Here is a 20,451-nt window from a genome sequence, read left to right on the forward strand (position 1 = left end):
AAAAATCAAAACCGCTTCTAGGAACACCCTTCACTTTCCCTTTAACCGCTTCCGGACCACCCCACTTACATTTACTGCGGCAGGGCGGCCCCGGGTGCAGAAAATCACTTATCTGTACACGGTTTAGGGAGAGTTTGTGCGCACCGCTCCCGCTAAGACTGCCATAGATCCGCCAATCGTTCACAGGAGAGACGGAACAGCGGTGTGCCGATGTAAACAAAGCACTCCGCTGCTCTGTCATGGAGGAAAAATACCACCAAAAGAAAGCTCTATCTGTCTCCAAAAAATTATTAAACTCTTCTAGGGAGCCAAGTGACCACAATCCAATGACAAATTTGCCCTAAAAAATTTTTTTTCCCCCCCTTACTAAAAACTCAAAATCAGTACGAAAACCAAATAACAGACACAGAACTTTTGTACTTATTAATGTTCATTTTAAACATGTTAAAAAATACAGTCACATTAGAAAGAACAGTTAAAAACGGTAGCAGATGACATATGAAAATATTATGTATATATTTATACATTCAATCTACAATATTTGACATTGCCGATACATATTTTAGAGCTGTGTTAAAGGCCCAAAACAGTATATTGCACAGCTTTATTAGGAATCGCAGGTCTGCAGTTAGTACATGTACACTGTTTACAACAGTCCCATTTTATGTACATAATAAGCACACTTTTTTTAATTGGAACAGTCAGCAACAAAGCAAACTGGTAAATGATTATAAAAAGAATTCTGTAACTTTTTTCAGTGTAGTGTTCAGCTAACTGGTTAACACGTTCATTTTCAGGATTAAAATAAAAACCCACCATATACAGATATCACATCTTGTAGACCTTACTACTGCAAAGCTACGTAGAATTTTTTACATACTTATTTTATTTGTACCATGTTACTCAAAAACACAAGTTTCATAATCCAACCTGACCCATAACACCAAATTTCTGACAAATCTGACACTGTAAATTAGGGCAGTTAAATAGAAAATTTGGTAAATTAACATTGTTTATGTTATGCCTGCCTAAACCTTTGGCAAAATACAAATGTACCTCAGCACTTAACTATGTCAGCTTTCAAATAAAACTATGCTATATATATATATATATATATATAGAGAGAGAGAGAGATCTATGCCACTCACCAACCTCAAGCTTTTCCTGTACAGTGTTGGTCCCTAATACAGTTTACTGGTGTACTCACTTAATACTGGAGAATACTACACACACTAGTGTCAAGGTTTCTTAGCACAATATGATCCTTGCTATAATCTACAGATGTACTCCTTGTCAACTTAATAGTACAGAGATATGCAAGGGCCAGGGTTGCTTAAAGTGGTTGTAAAGCCTGAAGGTTTTTTCTTTACCTTCATGCACATGCATGAAGGTAAAAACCTTCAGTATGCAGCTGCTCTGCAGCCCCCCTAATATCGGAGCCTGATCCAGCGATATGCACAAAAACAGTTGTCCCGGCTATCTGCCTCCTCACTGGCTCAGAGACAGCAGTGGAAGGCATTGGCTGTCAATCACAGCCAGTGAGGAGGGATCCGCTGCCGAGTCCTATTCTGTTTAAATTATGGACACAGACTGGGGCTCAGGAGCAGGCACACAAGAGTTCCCCCATAGCAAGCGGCTTGCTATGGGGGCACTTAAAAGATGGAAGGAGCCCAGGGTACCAGTGGGCCACCTGAGAAGAGGATAGGGCTGCTCTTTGTAAAACTATTACACAGAGCAGGCAAGTATAACGTGTGTTATTGAAAAAAAGTCTTAATAGCACTTTAAGACCTTACATGCCATTTAAATTGGTAAGCCATTTATAAGCACATAACCAAAAGCAAGGTCCACAATGGGAGCTGCTAATCATAATGGCCCTGTTACTCTGCATCCTATGTGTTGGTTAGCGGTTGATCAAGCACTTTTTTATTCTATTGTTTTGAAGCATATACTATGCCCAATGACAAGTCTAAAAGCAACTAACTTTTTAGATCCTATGTTCACTTTCATTGTTCCAGACACCAATACTTATGTTGTGTTTATGGCCTAAATAATAAACCATGTCCCTGTTTGTCAATCGTCACAGCATTTGTCTGTAGGTCTCATATGGCACAACCAAATCTGGTTATTTTCCAAGGGGCACAATGAATACATTAGACGCATGCCCAATTAGAAGCAAAAATGTATGCAAACAATCACAGTTTATAAAACTCATACCATTTTCTACCCCAATTTATAATATCAAGTTTGCCAGAAAGAGGTAAAAGTGAAGCTATGTTGTTGAATATGAAAAGCAATATTAACACTTGTAAGCAGTTAAGGTTTTGTGTGGTTTCCCTGCTAAGCAAGGCAGTGCCATTGCTACTTTGGTTTGTGACGCTGTTATGTGAAAGCTGAAATGACTAAAATTACACTTTTTCTAGAAAAGTAAAAAGGAGGAAAAGAGCACGAAAGAGAAAAATCAATGAAAAATGTGTCAATCAAGAAGTAGCTAAAACCCACTCACACTGGCACTTGGAAATAAAGCAGACAATTCGAATTGATTTGCCTTCTCTTAACTATTAGTGTCATTTCAGCACACAATGCATCGGTTCATAAAAGGTGTGATCGTGTAATGATAAAACAGCAGACATTAAGCCATTAAAAGCCAAGGCACATAGTTAAAGACATGCTGCTGGAGGAGAGTGCATGATTATTGAAGGAGGGGAAAGGTTTTACTCAAAGTATGGAGGGGAATGAATAAAAAAACAGCACTTTGTGTAATGTTTACCCATTCAGTATCATTTGGAAAGTGTTATGTTGTTGAAGGAGGATGTTAGAAAATACAGAAAATGAAATTTTTGTGATTATTGGAAGAATTACTCAGATACACACTTAGCAGTTCAACTCAATAGAGCTCATCTAAACACTGCAACTATAAGGTATCTGTAAGAAATCACGCAAGGCCAGTAATCTGGGATGTAGTAGTAAGCATTACACACAGTGCTGAACATTATGGTCTATTGAAGTGGACCAGAGGTATCTGTAAAGAAGGCACCATGCACAGTATTATAGGAATGCTGCAGAAACCTGTTAGTTATCAGTTGCCTAGGCAAGGCTTTCACTGCTACTAGAAGCATGCGTTTATCTTTTCCTTGAAACACAATTCGAGGACAATACCTACTTGCCAATTCATAGAATCAATGCAACACTCCCATTTAGAGCTGCTACAGGTTTTCAATATCTGCACTGGATCCAAATAGTTCCTGTTACTTTTCAGCACTAGCGTTCACTAAAAGCTAAATATTAAACCCATTATTTTGAAAGGCTTGTCATGTGTAAACGAGTTAGGGGAAATGCACTCAATCTGCAGTCATTTGGGTATGTTGTGATTTTAATTTAGATGCTCTGACCATATTGCATTAGCTTTTGTTTTTGCATGGGATGCACTCAACACCTACATCTCACAGCTGGTACAGCACTTTCAAAATCAATATCGCTAAAGTGCATAATGCCAAATGGTTACAATAAAGAATTTTACGGCATGAGAAGGCTAGAGCTGTTGGAAGACACACCATTAAATCTAAAATAACCTGGGTAGAATCTATAGCAGCTATTACAGAAACATGTAGCACTGAAAGTTTGACAAGTGCATTAAAGTACTCTACAAAAAATCATGTCATCCTATAATGAGCTGAAGACCAGGCTAATTTACAGAAAATAAAATACTCCCATATTTACAGCACTGTCACAGCTGCCATATTAACAAAAGACAAAAGAGATAATTAAATCAATTCAATTTCGGCCAGCAAATATCTAAATTTCAAGCAGAGGACTGAAAAGAGAAAGATCTGAATTTTAATAGGCAGGTCTAGCCTGCCTACTGCTGAATGCAGCCAGTAAAAATGTAAAATTGAAAAATATGTAAGAATACACATACAGTATCATGCATGGGGTCGATTCTGATATTATTCTTCAGAAACAGTGAAAGGTTAGTTTAGAGCCCTGCCTTATATATTAGTACTGTGTAGATATAGGAAGGAAATGAAAAAAGTATTAATAGAGGTAAAGAAAACTGTAAGATTCCATACAGTTACTACTTTGAATGCCACTATTGGTGCAATAAATATTTTCAGCCTGTTCCCAGCCACATTCTTACATTGAAACACTTTTTCCATAGAAGTTTTCTAACATTTATGTATCAAAAACCTTGAAACAACTAAAATATTTTACCAATAGCAAACAGATTAGGCTAGGTTCAGGCACTAATGTACTGTAGCTAGAGTTTTAATAAATATTTCAAAATAGTATGTACAAAAAGGCTACATTTTAAGGATTCTAGACTGTAGAACCTAAAGTCTAGAAACCATTACACCCATGCATATTTTAACAAAGCTTGCATGTTGGTGTTACTACGATTTTCTATTTTAGATCCTCTAACACAACCCAAAGACTTATGTCTAAACTGTTCTTTCAAAAGACAAAGAAAATAGGCTGTCTCCAGGCAACCAGACTGAGATTGCCGTTTACAGCATCACAGACTCGTGCATTATTAAACCGTCACGACGACTTCGATAGGCCGGAGAACTGACTCCAGATTTGGAATGAAGATAGTGTGGTGGGTTTCCATGATCACCTTGTGAAGAAGTTCTTGGCCTTACTGAACTGTTGACCGACAAAGATGAAAAACTGTTGAGTGGACTTGCAGGTTGCTGCGAGTCTGGAAATCTCTGTATACTTGACAAATAACTTCTTGAAGCTTCTGCGTTTAAGGGCTGTCCAAATGTCTGAAAGGATACATCTGGGAAGAACGTATGGTCCGCAACATAGTCTACTGGTGGAAGAATAAACTTTTGTTTTTCTTTCTTGTTAAAATTGCCTAAACGAAGAGTGGCATTTTCATCTGCAGGTAGGACTTCAATTCTACTAGAGGGTGACATACCAGGGTTTTGTCTAATGTTTGAATTGACTGGCATTTTATCAGGAGGAACATCAATGCTATACCCATAAGATTTACTGGATGGACTAGCCCAATTTACTGGTGAATGAGGTTCACTGTTCAGACGGCTCATTGAAGATTTAGCATTCTCTATATAAAGAGGAGGACTGCCGTAATATGGTGGTGGAGGTTGCTTTTGACTGTATCCGTCATTAGTACCCTGATATAGTGGAGCACGTACTAGAGAATGTGTTTGCATACCGATTCCTGAATTATTCTCAATTAACCTAGCTGGACTAGAGCCTTTAGAAGGATGCCGTGAGGAAGTGGTGCTGATGTACATTGCATTCCTTGGAGAGGCCAGATCTGCCGAATGCCTAGAATTTTCAACCTGATTGTCATTTTCATTCTCACCTCCAGAAACATTGTCATACTGAGATGCGTTTGACCCACGTTTATTTCCCATATCAGCAACCCTATTTCTGTGCTTAGCAGTTAAATTGCGATCAGCCTGGACTGCAACATTATAGTCTGGTGGGTTTGGTTTTGCTTCACCCATGTGTTTCAGAAGAAGCTCTTTATTTTTAGACTCTGTAGGTACTTTCCATTTCGGAGCGATTTCCTTAGATGCACTAGAAGTTGCATTTGAGTTTTGGTTAGCAGCAGCATTATCATGGTATTTAATGTTGTCCTGAGACAACGTGCTAGGATGTGGAAACTTCTTATAATGCTGATCTTGTTTAGGTTGTTCTGTACGGAAATCAGCAGCTCCTCTTTTTGATGACCTGACAGTAGACTTTTCAGTGGAATTCTTCATTCTCCTTTCTCCAGGTGGCGACACTTGCTGGGGTTTGTTCGGAGATGGTACTTTCTCAGGTTTTACATTAGGTGGAAGTTTGCTAGCATTCTTTTGCCCATTCATAATATGATTCATGTGTACTGGTGGTGGTTCAGGAGGAACTTGACCCAACAGCTTTTTGGGTAATTCTTCCTCTTTACCTAAAATATAAATATTAAAAGGTTTATTATTTAAGCAGAAAATTGAGAGTACCTGCATAAACTATGTTTGACTGTGCTGTGCTTCATGAAAACATTCTGATGCAGGTTACTCAACACAATTCTAATGATAGGTAAAAGCATTTCTAAATCAAAACTTCCAACATAAAATGTTAAAACTGCTTCTCTGATCACTGTAATTTGAAAACACCAAACAGTAAAAATATGATAAAACATTTCCGCTGACTCCAGAATGCCGCCCCCCCCCCCCCCAAAAAAAAACATGAATAGGGTGGGAAAAGATTAGGACTTATGTAGAGCTGTTCATGTCCCCATAGCAGAGATTTGCAAGCCGTTTTTAATATTGTGACACATAGGAAATAAGGATAATGGGGATCACCAGGAAATGAAGACAGACAGAAAAAAAAACCTCACAGGAATTCTAAAGCCTTGTACACACCTCTATATTTTTTCGTTCAAAAACTGACAGCTCAGGTCGGAGCCATTGTACTAACAATCTGATGTTGGTACATCAATCTCCCCTGCTCTGCTATTGTGTTCTGACAGCCATTGCGTGCCAGAACACTACAGTCAGCGCTCTTAGCCATTGGCCGAGAACACTGATCAGGTCAGGAGCCAGTCAGCAAACCTTTTTCAGTCATGAGCCTTCAACAGAAGCCTGTCGAACGGTCGGCTTCTGTCGGACTAGCTGCCATACACATGGGCCAAATGTCGGCGGGTATCTATTGAACAGAACGATGCTGGCCGACAGCTGGCCCGTGTGTACTAGAGTTTAGCTTTACAATTTCCACCAAAAAGTATTTTAAATTGCTGCCTCTGTCCCCACTGGAGAGGTTTCCAATCACTCTCTGTCACTCTTTTCCTATCACAATGACAGAAAATTAAGTGAAGTGAGCTCATGGGGACATAGACAGCAACAAAAACCCACCTTGATTATCATTCATTCATATATTTTCCAAATGTATTCAGAGCATGAACTCCTGTTATGTCCTGATTTCTTGTCCAATGCCGCATCAGTGTGTGGTGCTATTTAAACTTTCTTTTGTTAAACTAACCTTATGTATGCTGTAAAACATGCCTTATGTCTAAATGATGATCCCAGTTGCTGTAATATTAATATATATGTGTAGGTATTTTACATATTGTGTTATATGTATGGCACGAAATATACCGGCGTATAACACGCACCCTAACTTTAAGAGGGAAGTTTCAGGAAAAAAAAAACTTTCCACAGCCCCCTGCGTATAACACGCAGGCACAGTTTACCCTCTATTTTCAGGGTAAAAAAGTGAGTGTTATACGCCAATAAATACAGTATGTGTTACATACAGGCATTCAAGATTACATATCAAAGGGTGTTTGCTGACCAAAGGGGTTAGAGGCCAAACAAGATTTACTACACATATCAAAGGGGACAGATGACACTGATGTGCTCAGGCCACCTTTGGTATCTGTAATCTAATTGCACATATCAAACAAGACCTGTTGAAGTCAATGCAAATTAGGACAGTTGATGACTGCAGCAGTCTCCGGCTGGGGGGTCATTATCTGTCACTCTGAGAGACACACGTAGATCAAAGATGGCCAATCAAATTGCTCAGCCATTTAGTGGATAGGCAATATAATTCTGGAGGTCAGTCTAGTCATTCTCAGAATATTCTCTATGGATATGAAGGCACAGGTCTAGAAAAAGATGGGACTCTAAAGCTACTATTCATCGTCATATTTACTCTGTGGATTTGTATCATCTGTGGACTTTGGACTTTGTTTTGTGTTGGAAGTCAAATAAATTGCACTCTCTGGAGAACTTGGGTGTTGCGGCTGAACATAACTTCTAGTCATCATACGAATACCTAAATATCAATTATCTACTGGACACTATAGATTACTTCACTACACCAGTTACGTCGTGTCTGTTATTATTCAACTTTTAGTTCAGTAAAAATACTGAAAAGAAAAATCCTCCCTACCTAATCCAAGACAAAATGAAACCAAATTTGTACTTCATAAAATGCAGCGTACCATGTTCAACCACTTGTGATCCGCAATAAAGCGTAGAGAAAATTACATATTTTTTTTTTTTTTTTTTTTAACATTCTGTCCCTTTTGTTTCCAGTCGGCATCATACTGTACTGATAGGTGTCACATACATAGACACCATGCTGGGTAAACTTCCAAGAGCACAGTGTAATAAACTGCATATTATGTTACTTTATGTAATGTATCCGCTGTATATCTTCTAAAATGGCACAATTGTTATTTGCTAAATTCTACTGGCAAGTCTTAATTCACAGGTTTCATTCACATTCATGTAGTTCCTTCAGTATGAAGAAACATGTTGTTTAAAAGGAGCCGTTTTTAACCTTCATCTATTTTAGTTACTCAGTGTATATACTCTTGCAAGCAATATGGCAGATTAGCATTGGCTTACATGTGCTTAAATGAAAATCTGTCATAAATCTTTCATTCTGAGCCATCAGAGGCTGCCACCCACAAATTAAATCTTTACTTGATGCAACCAAAAACTGCTGGCTTAGGAGACTCATTTAATGTCTATTAGCACACTAAAGTGAACCTATTGGTTGCAATAATAAATGCCAAAACATATGCAGTAAAAAGCCAAAAACACTGCAGCTGCTGACTTTTAATAAGGACACTTATCTGTCCAGGGTGCCCACGATGTCAGAAGCCTAGCAATTGCTCGGTTCTAGGCTGCCCTGCCGCCATCCTTGGTGAGGTAATCAGGAAGTGAAGCATTGCGGCTTCACTTCCCGGTTCCCTACTGAGCATGTGCAAGTCGCGCGGCGCTATGTGAATGGGCGGATGTCTCCTGGGACACACAAGGTCCCAGAAGACACTGCTGCCCATTTCCCAGGAGGCTGCGCGAGGAGAAGAAAGAAGACCACCGCGGACGATGAAGTGGCAGATTAGGACGATCTGCCTCGTAACAGACACTTCTGGTAAGTATTTAAAAAAAATATTTTTTTTGGGTGGACCTGTGCTTTAAAGGGTCACTTCACAAAATGATGCTTCATTCAAGTTCACAAACAGACATGTGTATGGCGTTTCATAAAATGCAGCATAACTATATTGTTATGCAAAGTAACACAACACAATGTTATAGTGGGTACAGGACACACAGAAAACAATTGTGGTCTGGGTGCCCTTGCATTAGGCCTGCACCAATATAAACAGAATGACTGATATGGAGTGAACATGCCAACACTTTATTGAATCTGTCCCGTTAGTAAGGATGGCCCATGGCCTTTGTTTCTGAGACTTTCTGTACTCCAGAGTCTAGTGAGGACACAGGATAAAAAAAAAAAAAAAACACTAGCAGAAACACAAAAGGAGTGTGGGGCGAGTCCAAAACTGAAGAAAAGAGCAGAAAGAGGTGGTGCATGAGCCATAATGATTGTGTGCAGGAAAGTTTCAGCACTACTGAAATGAAAGAGAAGGTTATTTGATGCAAAGAAAAGCCTGGAGAAGGAAAAAGAAAAAAACTGAAATATATTCACTGAGCATATAAAACTGGATTGATGCAAGAAGGGCATGTCCACGGTGCTCTTCTCCTTTCATACTACGTAGACAGAAAGAAGCCATCTCACTGCTACCATTGATACTGGGAAGAGGCGTTTGTGAGAGGACATGATATGGAGGGGGGGGGGGGTAGCAATGAATCTCCTATATGAAAGTAGTACTTTGTTCTAATACTATAATATATACTTTACATACACAAACTCTAACGGTTTAAAGGCCAAGTCCACCTTTCTTTCACTTTGGTTATATCAATAAGAGAAAAATGGAATACAACCAAAATACAATACAGTAAGGCCAAGTTCAAAATGGCATTAAAAACAGTCATTTGAGAGGCATCAAAAAACGTCCATCAAATTCCTATGCACAAGATAGTGTAAACAGCACATTGTGCTGTTTACACTATGAAAACCTGAAGCATTAGCTTTGATTCAAATTTGAAGCCTCATGTCGAGTCAGAAGGCGTTTGAAGCCTTTCAATGCCTTCTATTGAAGGCTATGGTAACGCTTTGCAAAAACACTCAAGAGGTGTTTACGGAGCAATTTTACTGCTTGTAAAATACCCCATACTAAAGCTCATTGATGCCTGTCTGAGGCCCATACTAACATCATACAAACGCTATAGGAGTGTTTGTTGAGCATTAAAAATTTTGTCAATTGTGAACAAGCCCTAAAGCACAGAAACCTATACAAAGAATGTTTTTGTTTTGCGCCAAAATGAAAAAAAGTACAGTATTAATAACTAGAAAGACTCTGCGCACCAGTGCATTAGTTCAGAAATATAGAATAGACACCCGCATATAGTAAACCCATTGAGCAAAAGAGTGCGACGAATGTTGGCACGTAAAAATTCCAATCAAAAAGAGCTTTTCCGAGAAAATTATGAGAAAAGGTAATAAATTGAATTGCTGTATAGAACACAACAGGTCACAAACCCTGTCGGTCGGTTTATAAGTCATCTATCAGGAGAGAGAGAATCCCCTTGCTAAGGTCTTAGTGGGCCCAAATCCACCTTTCAGACCATGTTCAGGTTACACCCAATCATTTATGGTGCAACGTGAAAAATGGTGCCATTTTGCAGCCCCCCAACTCTCAACACACCTCTCTTTTTACCTGAATTTACTTGAATTGCAGGGTTCTTTTCCACACAGCATGTTTATTTTTATTTATTTTTTCAGCGTGGCTGTACAGTCTACAAATCTGTGAATGGAAGACTATAGCTCGGCAAAAGAACATGTACTTCTCATGTGTGGTTACATCCTTTCAACTATAATCCATTGATTCATTCCAGGTCCATAGCCAAAGTTCCATACCACCATACAGACCTGAAGCTAGACCAATAGTCTACCGGAGCCTGGGCACCGATGGAGGTTGCAGTGGAGGATGCGATGCTAAAAATTAAATATAAAATGCAAATTTCTTTTGACCATATGGATGTATTTTCTTTTTTTTTTTTAGATATATATGGCAGGTGTCTTTAAAACCTTCAAAATAAAACTAACCGTGATCTGAATAGTTTAAAATTAGGATAAAATTATGTACATCCCCCATCCTAGTTATAGAGATATATGCTTAATTTTTCTGCTGTTGAATTATTCCCACATGTCTCTACCAAGTGACTGGTTGTACAGCTGCCCATATTCACACCCCAACATGAGCATTGTGTTCCTGCTTAGTACAGCCTGCACATTGGAGTCCTGTTTATATGTACCCTGCCATATGCCCACCCTTCTGTGCAGCTCTACTACATTCATTGCTACAAGTTTATTATAAGGAGGGAGTTTAATCAAAACCACAGACTGATCTCGTAATATTGCTGGCTATGTGTTTCTTTTGATTTATTAAGTATTATGATTTTTTTTCTTTTCCCACAAGACAAAAGTAGTAACGACAGTTGTCCCAAGACTTGTGTGCTGTATGTAAAAAAGTAAAAGTTTAATTGCTTCCAATTGGTTTTCCCTATTCTTCGGCACTGTGATGTCTTGCTGGCACATATGGAATCACAGAATATTTGCATTTGCTACTTGGTGCTTCGGGAACTGTTGGGTCATCTGTGCAGAAAACTGAATCATTTAGCGTGTCCTTTCACAACTAAATGAGATGAATCATTTGTTCAAAAGAGTGAGAAAAAAAACATTGAGGAAACTGCACTCTTATAAAACAAAACCTTTTAATATAATCCATCTTTGTCTTGGATGGTATTTAAATGTATGTCCCATTTGTTAATAATGTCACTCCTGCAGTTCTTCAGGAGTTTATGTTAAGCTTGCCTCCCACTCCAGAGTTTATGCTGATTCTGAAATTTAAATACCATGTGAAGTCAGATTTAACACCTGAACTCACAAATCCAGCAAGTCAGCGGGTAAATTTTTGAATAAAAGCCGGCCAATTACCTAGAACTCAAAGTTAGAGACGAGCTGGGTGTTTTTATAATTTCAGTTATTTACAAACTATTATTTTAACTACAAACACATGTTGAATGATTATAATAAAAATCTTACAACAAAGAATTTCAGAGGCTTGCTGTTCTGTGGTTGCATGTCCCCCTCTGGTGGTAATATACTGCTTCGCGCCTGTATTGTTTTGCTTTAAAGCAATTTCCTACAGACCTTCATTAATTAAAGATTTAATTTTAGCGAGAACAGCTAAAATAAACCAGTCTGGTGGTTCTGCTTTGTTGCTTGATGTCGATGATGGATAAACAATGTACACCCAGGTTTCAAAAATGTAATAAGTGAACAAAGCTGAATTTTAATGCACTGTTTTAATGCTCGTGTGTTAAGTTGTTATTTTCATTCTACATAAATCAAAATGGCGCAAAACTGAATGAACTAAAAACAGAGCAAACGCTTTAAAAGAAAGTTGCACATTTCAGCTTTAACTGAGACAAAACGGTAGTGTATTAACAAGCCCTTGCTTTAAAAAATTCACTTCCTTAAGACTAAATGCTCCTTCAACTATCACAGCATGGATTAAGTCTAAAGAAAGGGCAGGCATTGCTTTATTTTAGTTAAATGTCACGAGAAAGCACCTGCTTTCTGTAGTGATAAAAAACTGACATCCTGCTGCAGCATTTAGCAGTCATTATAATGAAAAATAATGTGCTGGAAACTGCCAGAGAAATCAAAGCCTCTTATGCCTCTGCACGGTGGCTGCTGTGGGAATATGGTACTATAACAGAAAATGCCTACAACTACAGCCCAAAGTGTGAATATAGATTTCTACAACACTGCGCAACAGAAGAAAGATTCTGGGAGCTATAGAGCAGTGAATGTCAAAAGAAAACATTTTAGGCCACTTCAAAACCCTTCCATTGTAGTCTACATTTTGCCCTGAAGATCATCCCAGGTGGGTAAGAAACAGAAGGCTGTTCAGTCTTTAATAAAGGTTAAAAGTTTGTTGTTTTGTGCTAACATCTTCTCAGCGAGCCCTATAAAGTAAGATGAGTATGGCTTTTAACAACAGAAGCAACTCTTTGTAATGAGACATTACGTTTGATGTGGTACTTGTAAAGCTATGTATGAGTGATATCTTGTGGTGTTTTCTATGCAGAACAAATAATGCCTGATTTACAGAGTCCCTGTGCCCATGTGTTCTTAGCAGAATAGAGGTACTCAGATGTTTGAAGGTGGTCATATTTCCAGAATTTAGACTATTCGTTTGTTCTTCTACAATGCATACATTTACACATGACTGTATTCTATAGGTACAGCAGACAGACAACCACAATGACTTATCTCTGCACCAAGATAATGGGATATCGGTTGTAAATATTCATTGCATCCACTCTGGACGCTTTTTCTCCAACTGTCACTTCGAAAGATAGTCTGTCACAGCTGTGTGCCCCCACAGATTGCCAGACTATTCACATCAGAAAGACAAAAGACGTGCCTACAAGAATGTTTTATTTAAAATGTCTCCCGCTCTCTTCTATTTTCCTCCTTTTCTAGTCTGCTTTAATTTCCTGTCCTCTTACATGCGTGGATCAGGTACAAGATCTACATTATGGCACAGCATTTTTTATACAACCTTTTCTAAGCACCCCATACATAATCGGCTCACATGCTAAGACAGCTGTCACGAGAACTGTGACCTATGCTGCCTTTACATGCCACAACACTTCTGAACAGTCATGTATGTGCAAACCTGACCTTGAAATATAAAATTTTGTAAAACCCAATAAAAAAACATATTGAAACAGAATACCAATTTTCACATAGGAAACGAGGACATTTGTGAACAGCTGGTTGTTAGAATGAATGATGCATGAATTACCATATGAAAAGGAACACAACTATGGGAGTGTTTTTGGAGCCACCAATACAAGCAAATAATGTAATAATATACAAAAGTTTATTGTACATTCAATTAAAAAACAATATCTTAATACAAATTCATACAAACAACAGATACACATTCTGTGTGAAAAGCAAATATCCCAATCCATCAGGAAAGCACTGGAACCCAAAGAATGTGTATCTGTATTTTACTTTATTTTTACACTTATTACATTTTTTTTATCACTTTTATTCCTATTACAAGGAATGTAAACATCCCTTGTAATAGGAATGGTTTGTGACAGGTACTCTTTACGGGAGATGCGGGGTCAATAAGACCCCACATTTCTCCTCCAGGCTGAAAAGCATGAGATCGTGAAAAAAAAAATCACGGATCTCCTGCTTTCAGCCGCGATTGCTGCTTTGTTTACATTCCGGTACCCGGGCATGACGTCATAACATCGCGCCCGGGCCTCCGACGATCATAGAGAGGACTGGTGACCATCTGGTCACCAGTCCTCTCTATGCCTCCCATCCGGCGCCGGCAGATCGTTTCTCCGGGTCTCCGATGGCATGGGAGAGCCCGGAGAAGCACCGGATGGCGGCGGGAGGGGGGGACGTGCCCTCCCATCGCCTATAAGAATGATCAAGCGGCGGAACTGCACAGAATCGCCGGCTGAAGAGATGGATATCTGAATGATGCCTGTAGCTGCAGGCATCTTTCAGATATCCCCACTGAAAGTCCAGGACGTCATATGACTTCCTTGGGCGGGAAGTGGTTAATAACAAATCTGTTATACTGTACCTACCTGCTCTGTGCAATGGTTTTACACAGCAGCACCAATCCTCCTATTCTTTGGTCCCCAGCTGGCATTCCTTACGCCTCCTGCCTTTGAGTAAGCCCCCTAGCAAGCTAAATTACTTGTGTGATCCCAAGCTGCAAAGTGTGTATCTATTGACAACACACAGTGTGGCTCAGTCCCTCCATCCTCGCCCTAATCACTGGATATGATTGACAGCAGAAGGAGCCAATGGTTCCTGCTGCTCTCACTTAGTCCAGTGAGGAGGAAAAGAGAGAACATTTGTTGCTCTCAGGCGCAGTGCTGAACTAAGATCAGACTCGTATTTGGGAGCACTGGAGGTAGCTGCACGTAAAAGTTTTTTTAACCTTTTAATGCAGAGAATGCGTCAACGTAAAAAAATAAAAAAATAAATAAAAAAGTTTTGCCTTTAACAACCACTTTCATATGGTAATAGATCAGATCTATCAGAAATGCCTAAACTGCCTTACTGGTGCCACATCCCAGGACAAGGCAAAGAAACATAAGGACTACGGTAGGGGTTTTGGAGGCACCAATACAAGCAAATAATGTAATAAAATATACAAAAGTTTATTGCACATTCAATTAAAAACCAATATCTGAATAAAAATGTATACAGATACACATTCTTTGGGTTCCAGTGCTATCCTGATGGATTGGGATCTTTGCTTTTCACACAGAATGTGTATGTGTTGTTTGTATGAATTTTTATTAAGATATTGTTTTTTAATTGAATGTGCAATAAACTTTTGTATATTTTATTACATTATTTGCTTGTATTGGTGCCTCCAAACCCCCTACCATAGTCCTTATGTTTCTTTGCCTTGTCCTGGGATGTGGCACCAGTAAGGCAGTTTAGGCATTTCTGATAGATCTGATCTATTACCATATGAAAGTGGTTGTAAAAGGCAAAACTTTTTTTTTTTTTTTACCTTGAAGCATTCTCTGCATTAAAAGGTTAAAAACCTTTTAAGTGCAGCTACCTCCAGTGCTCTCAAATACGAGTCTGATCTTAGTACAGCACTGCGCCTGAGAGCAACGAATGTTCTCTCTTTTCCTCCTCACTGGACTCAGTGAGAGCAGCAGGAACCATTGGCTCCTTCTGCTGTCAATCAGATTCAGTGATGAGGGAGAGGATGGAGGGACTGAGCCACACTGTGTGTTGTCAATAGATACACACTTTGCAACTTGGGATCGCACAAGTAATTTAGCTTGCTAGGGGGCTTACTCAAAGGCAGGAGGCGCAAGGAATGACAGCTGGGGACCAAAGAATAGGAGGATTGGTGCTGCTCTGTGTAAAACCATTGCACAGAGCAGGTAGGTACAGTATAACAGATTTGTTATTAACCACTTCCCGCCCAAGGAAGTCATATGACGTCCTGGACTTTCAGTGGGGATATCTGAAAGATGCCTGCAGCTACAGGCATCATTCAGATTTCCATCTCTTCAGCCGGCGATTCTGTGTAGTTCCGCCTCTTGATCGTTCTTATAGGCGACGGGAGGGCACATCCCCCCCTCCGGCCGCCATCCGGTGCTTCTCCGGGCTCTCCCATGCCATCGGAGACCCGGAGAAACGATCTGCCGGTGCCGGATGGGAGGCATAGAGAGGACTGGTGACCAGATGGTCACCAGTCCTCTATGATCGTCGGAGGCCCGGGCGCGATGTTATGACGTCATGCCCGGGTACCGGAATGTAAACAAAGCCGCAATCGCGGCTGAAAGCATGAGATCCGTGAATTTTTTTTCATGATCTCATGCTTTCCAGCCTGGAGGAGAGATGTGGGGTCTTATTGACCCCGCATCTCCCGTAAAGAGTACCTGTCACAAACCATTCCTATTACAAGGGATACATTACATTACATTCCTTGTAATAGGAATAAAAGTGATAAAAAAAATGTAATAAAAAGTGTAAAAATAAAATAAAAAGTAAAAAATATATATTTTTTTTTAAACGCCCCTATCCCCAGTAGCTCGCGCTCAGAAGCGAACACACACGCTTGTCCCGCCCACATATGTAGACGCTGTTCAAACCACACATGTGAGGTATCGCCGCATGCGTTAGAGCGCCAGCAATAATTCTAGCACTAGACCCCCTCTGTAACTATAAACTGGTAACCTGTCAAAAAAAAAAAATAAGCAACGCCTATGGAGAGTTTTAAGTACTGAAGTTTGGCGCCATTCCACGAGTGTGCGCAATTTTAAAGCATGTTAGGTATCCATTTAGTCGGCATAACTTCATCTTTCACATTACACAAAAAAATTGGGCTAACTTTACTGTTTTGTTATTTTTTAATTCATGAAACCCCCAAAAAAGGCGTTTGAAAAATGATTGGGCAAATACCGTGCAAAATAAAAAGTTGCAATGACCGCCATTTTATTCCCTAGGGTGTCTGCTAAAAAAAACATATAGTGTTTGGGGGTTCGGAGTAATTTTCTAGCAAAAAAATTATGATTTTTGCATGTAGGAGAGAAGTGCCAAAATAGGCCCGGTATGGAAGAAAAAAAAAAAATTCGACTTTTGCTGGCTTAAAGCGGAGTTCCACCCAAAATTGGAACTTCCGCTTAACCCACTCCTCGCCCCCTTACATGCCACATTTGGCATGTAATTTTTTTGGGGGGTTAGTGGGGGCTTCAGGAGGAGTGGGACTTCCTGTCCCACTTCCTCCTTCCGCCGAGGGGCATCGTAGGCGAATAGCTTAATCGCCTACAGGGAGGGTCTGCAGTAGGCGATCGCCTGGGACACATGACAGGTCCCATGCGATCGCCTGTCCAATGAGAGAGCGCAGCGCCGCCCACGCATGTGCAGTGGGTGGCCGGTCGTGAAGCCGAAAGCTGTCACGGCCGGGAGCCCACACTTAGGATGAAGACGCCGGCCAGGGAGGGGGGGGAGAGGAGCGGAGCCCCGGTCGGCGTGTCGCTGGAACGTGGAGCAGGTGAGTGTGTGTTTATTAAAAGCCAGCAGCTACACTTTTTGTAGCTGCTGACTTTTAATAAACACACAAAAATGCCTGGAACACCCCTTTAAAGTGTTTGCTAAAGGAAGGCTTTATTGAGGATCACTTCACAGAAATGAATGGCTTCAGAGCAGGATTGTGAACAATCTTCAACATTACCAACAATTTCTAGCTTTGGTTCAATCAATTTATTACTACATAAAAGCCAAAGCATTTGGTCAAATATATGCATTGACACAATAAAAAAAGGTCATCGCATTTATTTCAGGGATGTTGCATTCTACAAACTGTACCTACTGTGTTGCTCTGTAGCACTGAACTTGCTGTCCAGTCTGTATTCACCATAATGGTGAAGACACACAATCTAATCTCTGTTTGCACAGTGGTCATCTCTGAAGATGTAGGTATTTGCCTGTTACACATTAATCTCTGCATTCCTAATAAAAGTTAAATTAAAGTATCTGTAACAATTAGAGGTGCACCAAAACATATCGGCCGACAGAAGAAAAGGTGCAGATAATGGCACCGAAAAGGGGGGTGGGGTCTGCCCCGGGTGCAGCACATTGTGGGGGTGTCATCCTGGCGACTCAAACTTCCCCTCCCACCTCCTCCTCCCTCATGCAGAGCCGCGATCTCCCTGTGTCACAGAGCTGCCCAGGGCGGCCGCAGTAACAATGTTTTCGCCTCCTGTAATAGACGACACACTGATCCAATGCAGGGACATTGTTGCTGCGACTTCCCTGGACTGCTCTGTGACACAGGTAGATCACAGCTCTGATCCGGGCTCTGGTGAGGCTGCATCCGACAGGCACAGTGTGTTTAAGTAAGAGATTGCAGACATGATATAAAAGATGGTTAAAGACTGAAGACATGATACAAGAGATGGTTAGAGACGGAGGACATGATGATACAAGAGATGGTTAGAGACTGAGGACATGATACAAGAGATGGCTAGAGACGGAGGACATTTTACAAGAGATAGCTAGAGACTGAGGACATGATACAAGAGATGGCAGAGACTGAGGACATGATACAAGAGATGGTTAGAGACTGAGGACATGATACAAGAGATGGTTAGAGACCGAGGACATTATACAAGAGATGGTTAGAGGCCGAGGACATGATACAAGAGATTGTTAGACACTGAGGACTGCATTTTTCTTGAGCTTTTCTCGCACTAAAGGTGTCAATAATGGGCAACAATAAATTCATATTCATTAAAAATGGATGAATTAAAAAGTCGAATAATACATTTATAGATATTTTTTTTTAAACTGTAATTTCTCGATTTTTGTCTCGGTGCATTCTGCATTTTTGGTTTCAGCACCAAAATTTCCTTTCGGGGCACCCCTTGTAACAATGCCCTGTATTAATTATTACAATTATGAAATGTATAATTATATATATTTCCACTACCAGAGCTAACAGGCTTTGTGAAAGCGCTCTCTATTTTTGCCCCATTACTTCCTGTGTGTGGGGCTGTAGCGGAGGGAAGAAAAATTAGACTGAGTGGAGCTGAAAGCATATTACAGACAGTATCCTCGTTTCCATAGAGATGTACTTAACAAGAAATAGCAACACTATTTGACCTGTAAAACTGCCTGCACATTTGTTCTGTGCAAATGAGGACAAGATCAAATGTTATTAGACTTTTTTCACTAGGAAATACTTATTACCTATGATTATCAGATTCATCTAGTGACCATAATTCTATGTGCATTTCAGCAACCATGAACTTACACAAAGATCATACCTGACATCTTGCCTTTAACAAAATAGCTGTGACCACCAACAGGCTGCTGAGCACATCCAAAAACCATGTAAACTTGGTGGCTCCTATCCAGTGTTTTGTGATTAGACTGCTGGTCATATCCACAAGTCTATAATGTCCATCCTCAGCTGGCGTCCCTTTCAGGGTCCATTTTCCCTTCTCTTCCCCTCACCCTAGTGATCAGTGTGTTTGCCGCCAATGCCCCCCCCCCCCCCCTTTTTCAGTGTCATAAGGCTCTTACTGGCCATCATTTTGACTGTTGGGACTTGGAGCAGCTGCTGTCAAACATGGATTTAGGAGAAATACAAACAAGTAATAATGTCCTCTGCATTCCTTCTAAATCGCCTCTGACCAGTGTTTACAAACACTGCTCAGATAAGATTTAGAAAAACGACAAAATGAAGACTGTGGTGCACATTGCTTATTACTGTATTGGTTGCATTGGGGATGCATTGGCAACACACTGCGGTACTTGCTGGTGCTGTGGTAAGATGCAGCAAAACACCTGGTTTACTGCACATTACAGAAAAACTAAATGTGAATGGCTCCTTAGGAGCTTCATTTAGGTATAATGCTAACAAAGGAAGCCGTAAGCCACCCCCTGCACATATTTCCAAAGCATCCTATTGCTTCACCACATGCATGTTAACCACTTGACCACTGGGCACGAAAACCCCCTTAATCACCAGACCAATTTTCAGCTTTCGGTGCTCTCACAATTTGAATGACAATTACTCAGTCATACAACATTGTACCCATCTGAAATTTTTGTCCTTTTTTTCCCACAAATAGAGCTTTCTTTTGGTGGTATTTGATCACCTCTGCGGTTTTTATTTTTTGCGCTATAAAAGAAAAAAGACTGAAAATTCTGTAAAAAAAAAAAAAAAAAATCTAGTTTCTGTCATATTAGCAGGTTATTTCTCACACACAGCATATGCATACTACAAATTACACCCCAAAACACATTCTGCTATTCCTCCCGAGTATAGCGATACCACATGTGTGCGACTTTTACACAGCGTGGCCACATAGAGAGGCCCAACATGCAGGGAGCACCATCAGGCGTTCTGGAGCACCCAGGCCAATTCTGACATTCCTCTCCTACATGTAAAAATAATCATTTATTTGCTAAAAAAATTACATAGAAACCCAAAACATT

The 20,451-nt window shown here is 40.1% G+C and overlaps 1 protein-coding gene across 2 annotated transcripts in view; it reads right to left on the minus strand.

Moving 5' to 3' along the window:
* Positions 1-412: 412 nt before the first annotated feature.
* Positions 413-20,451, minus strand: part of USP6NL (USP6 N-terminal like) — a 252,946-nt gene continuing 232,907 nt past the window's right edge. For both annotated transcript variants that reach the window (XM_040343385.1, XM_040343384.1), the window contains exon 14: positions 413-5,914. In XM_040343385.1, coding sequence (XP_040199319.1) covers positions 4,503-5,914 — 1,412 coding nt within the window. In that variant the 3' untranslated portion in view covers positions 413-4,502. The remainder of the gene's footprint in view (positions 5,915-20,451) is intronic.

Source organism: Rana temporaria, chromosome 3, assembly GCF_905171775.1.
Source record: "Rana temporaria chromosome 3, aRanTem1.1, whole genome shotgun sequence".
NCBI lineage: Eukaryota > Metazoa > Chordata > Amphibia > Anura > Ranidae > Rana > Rana temporaria.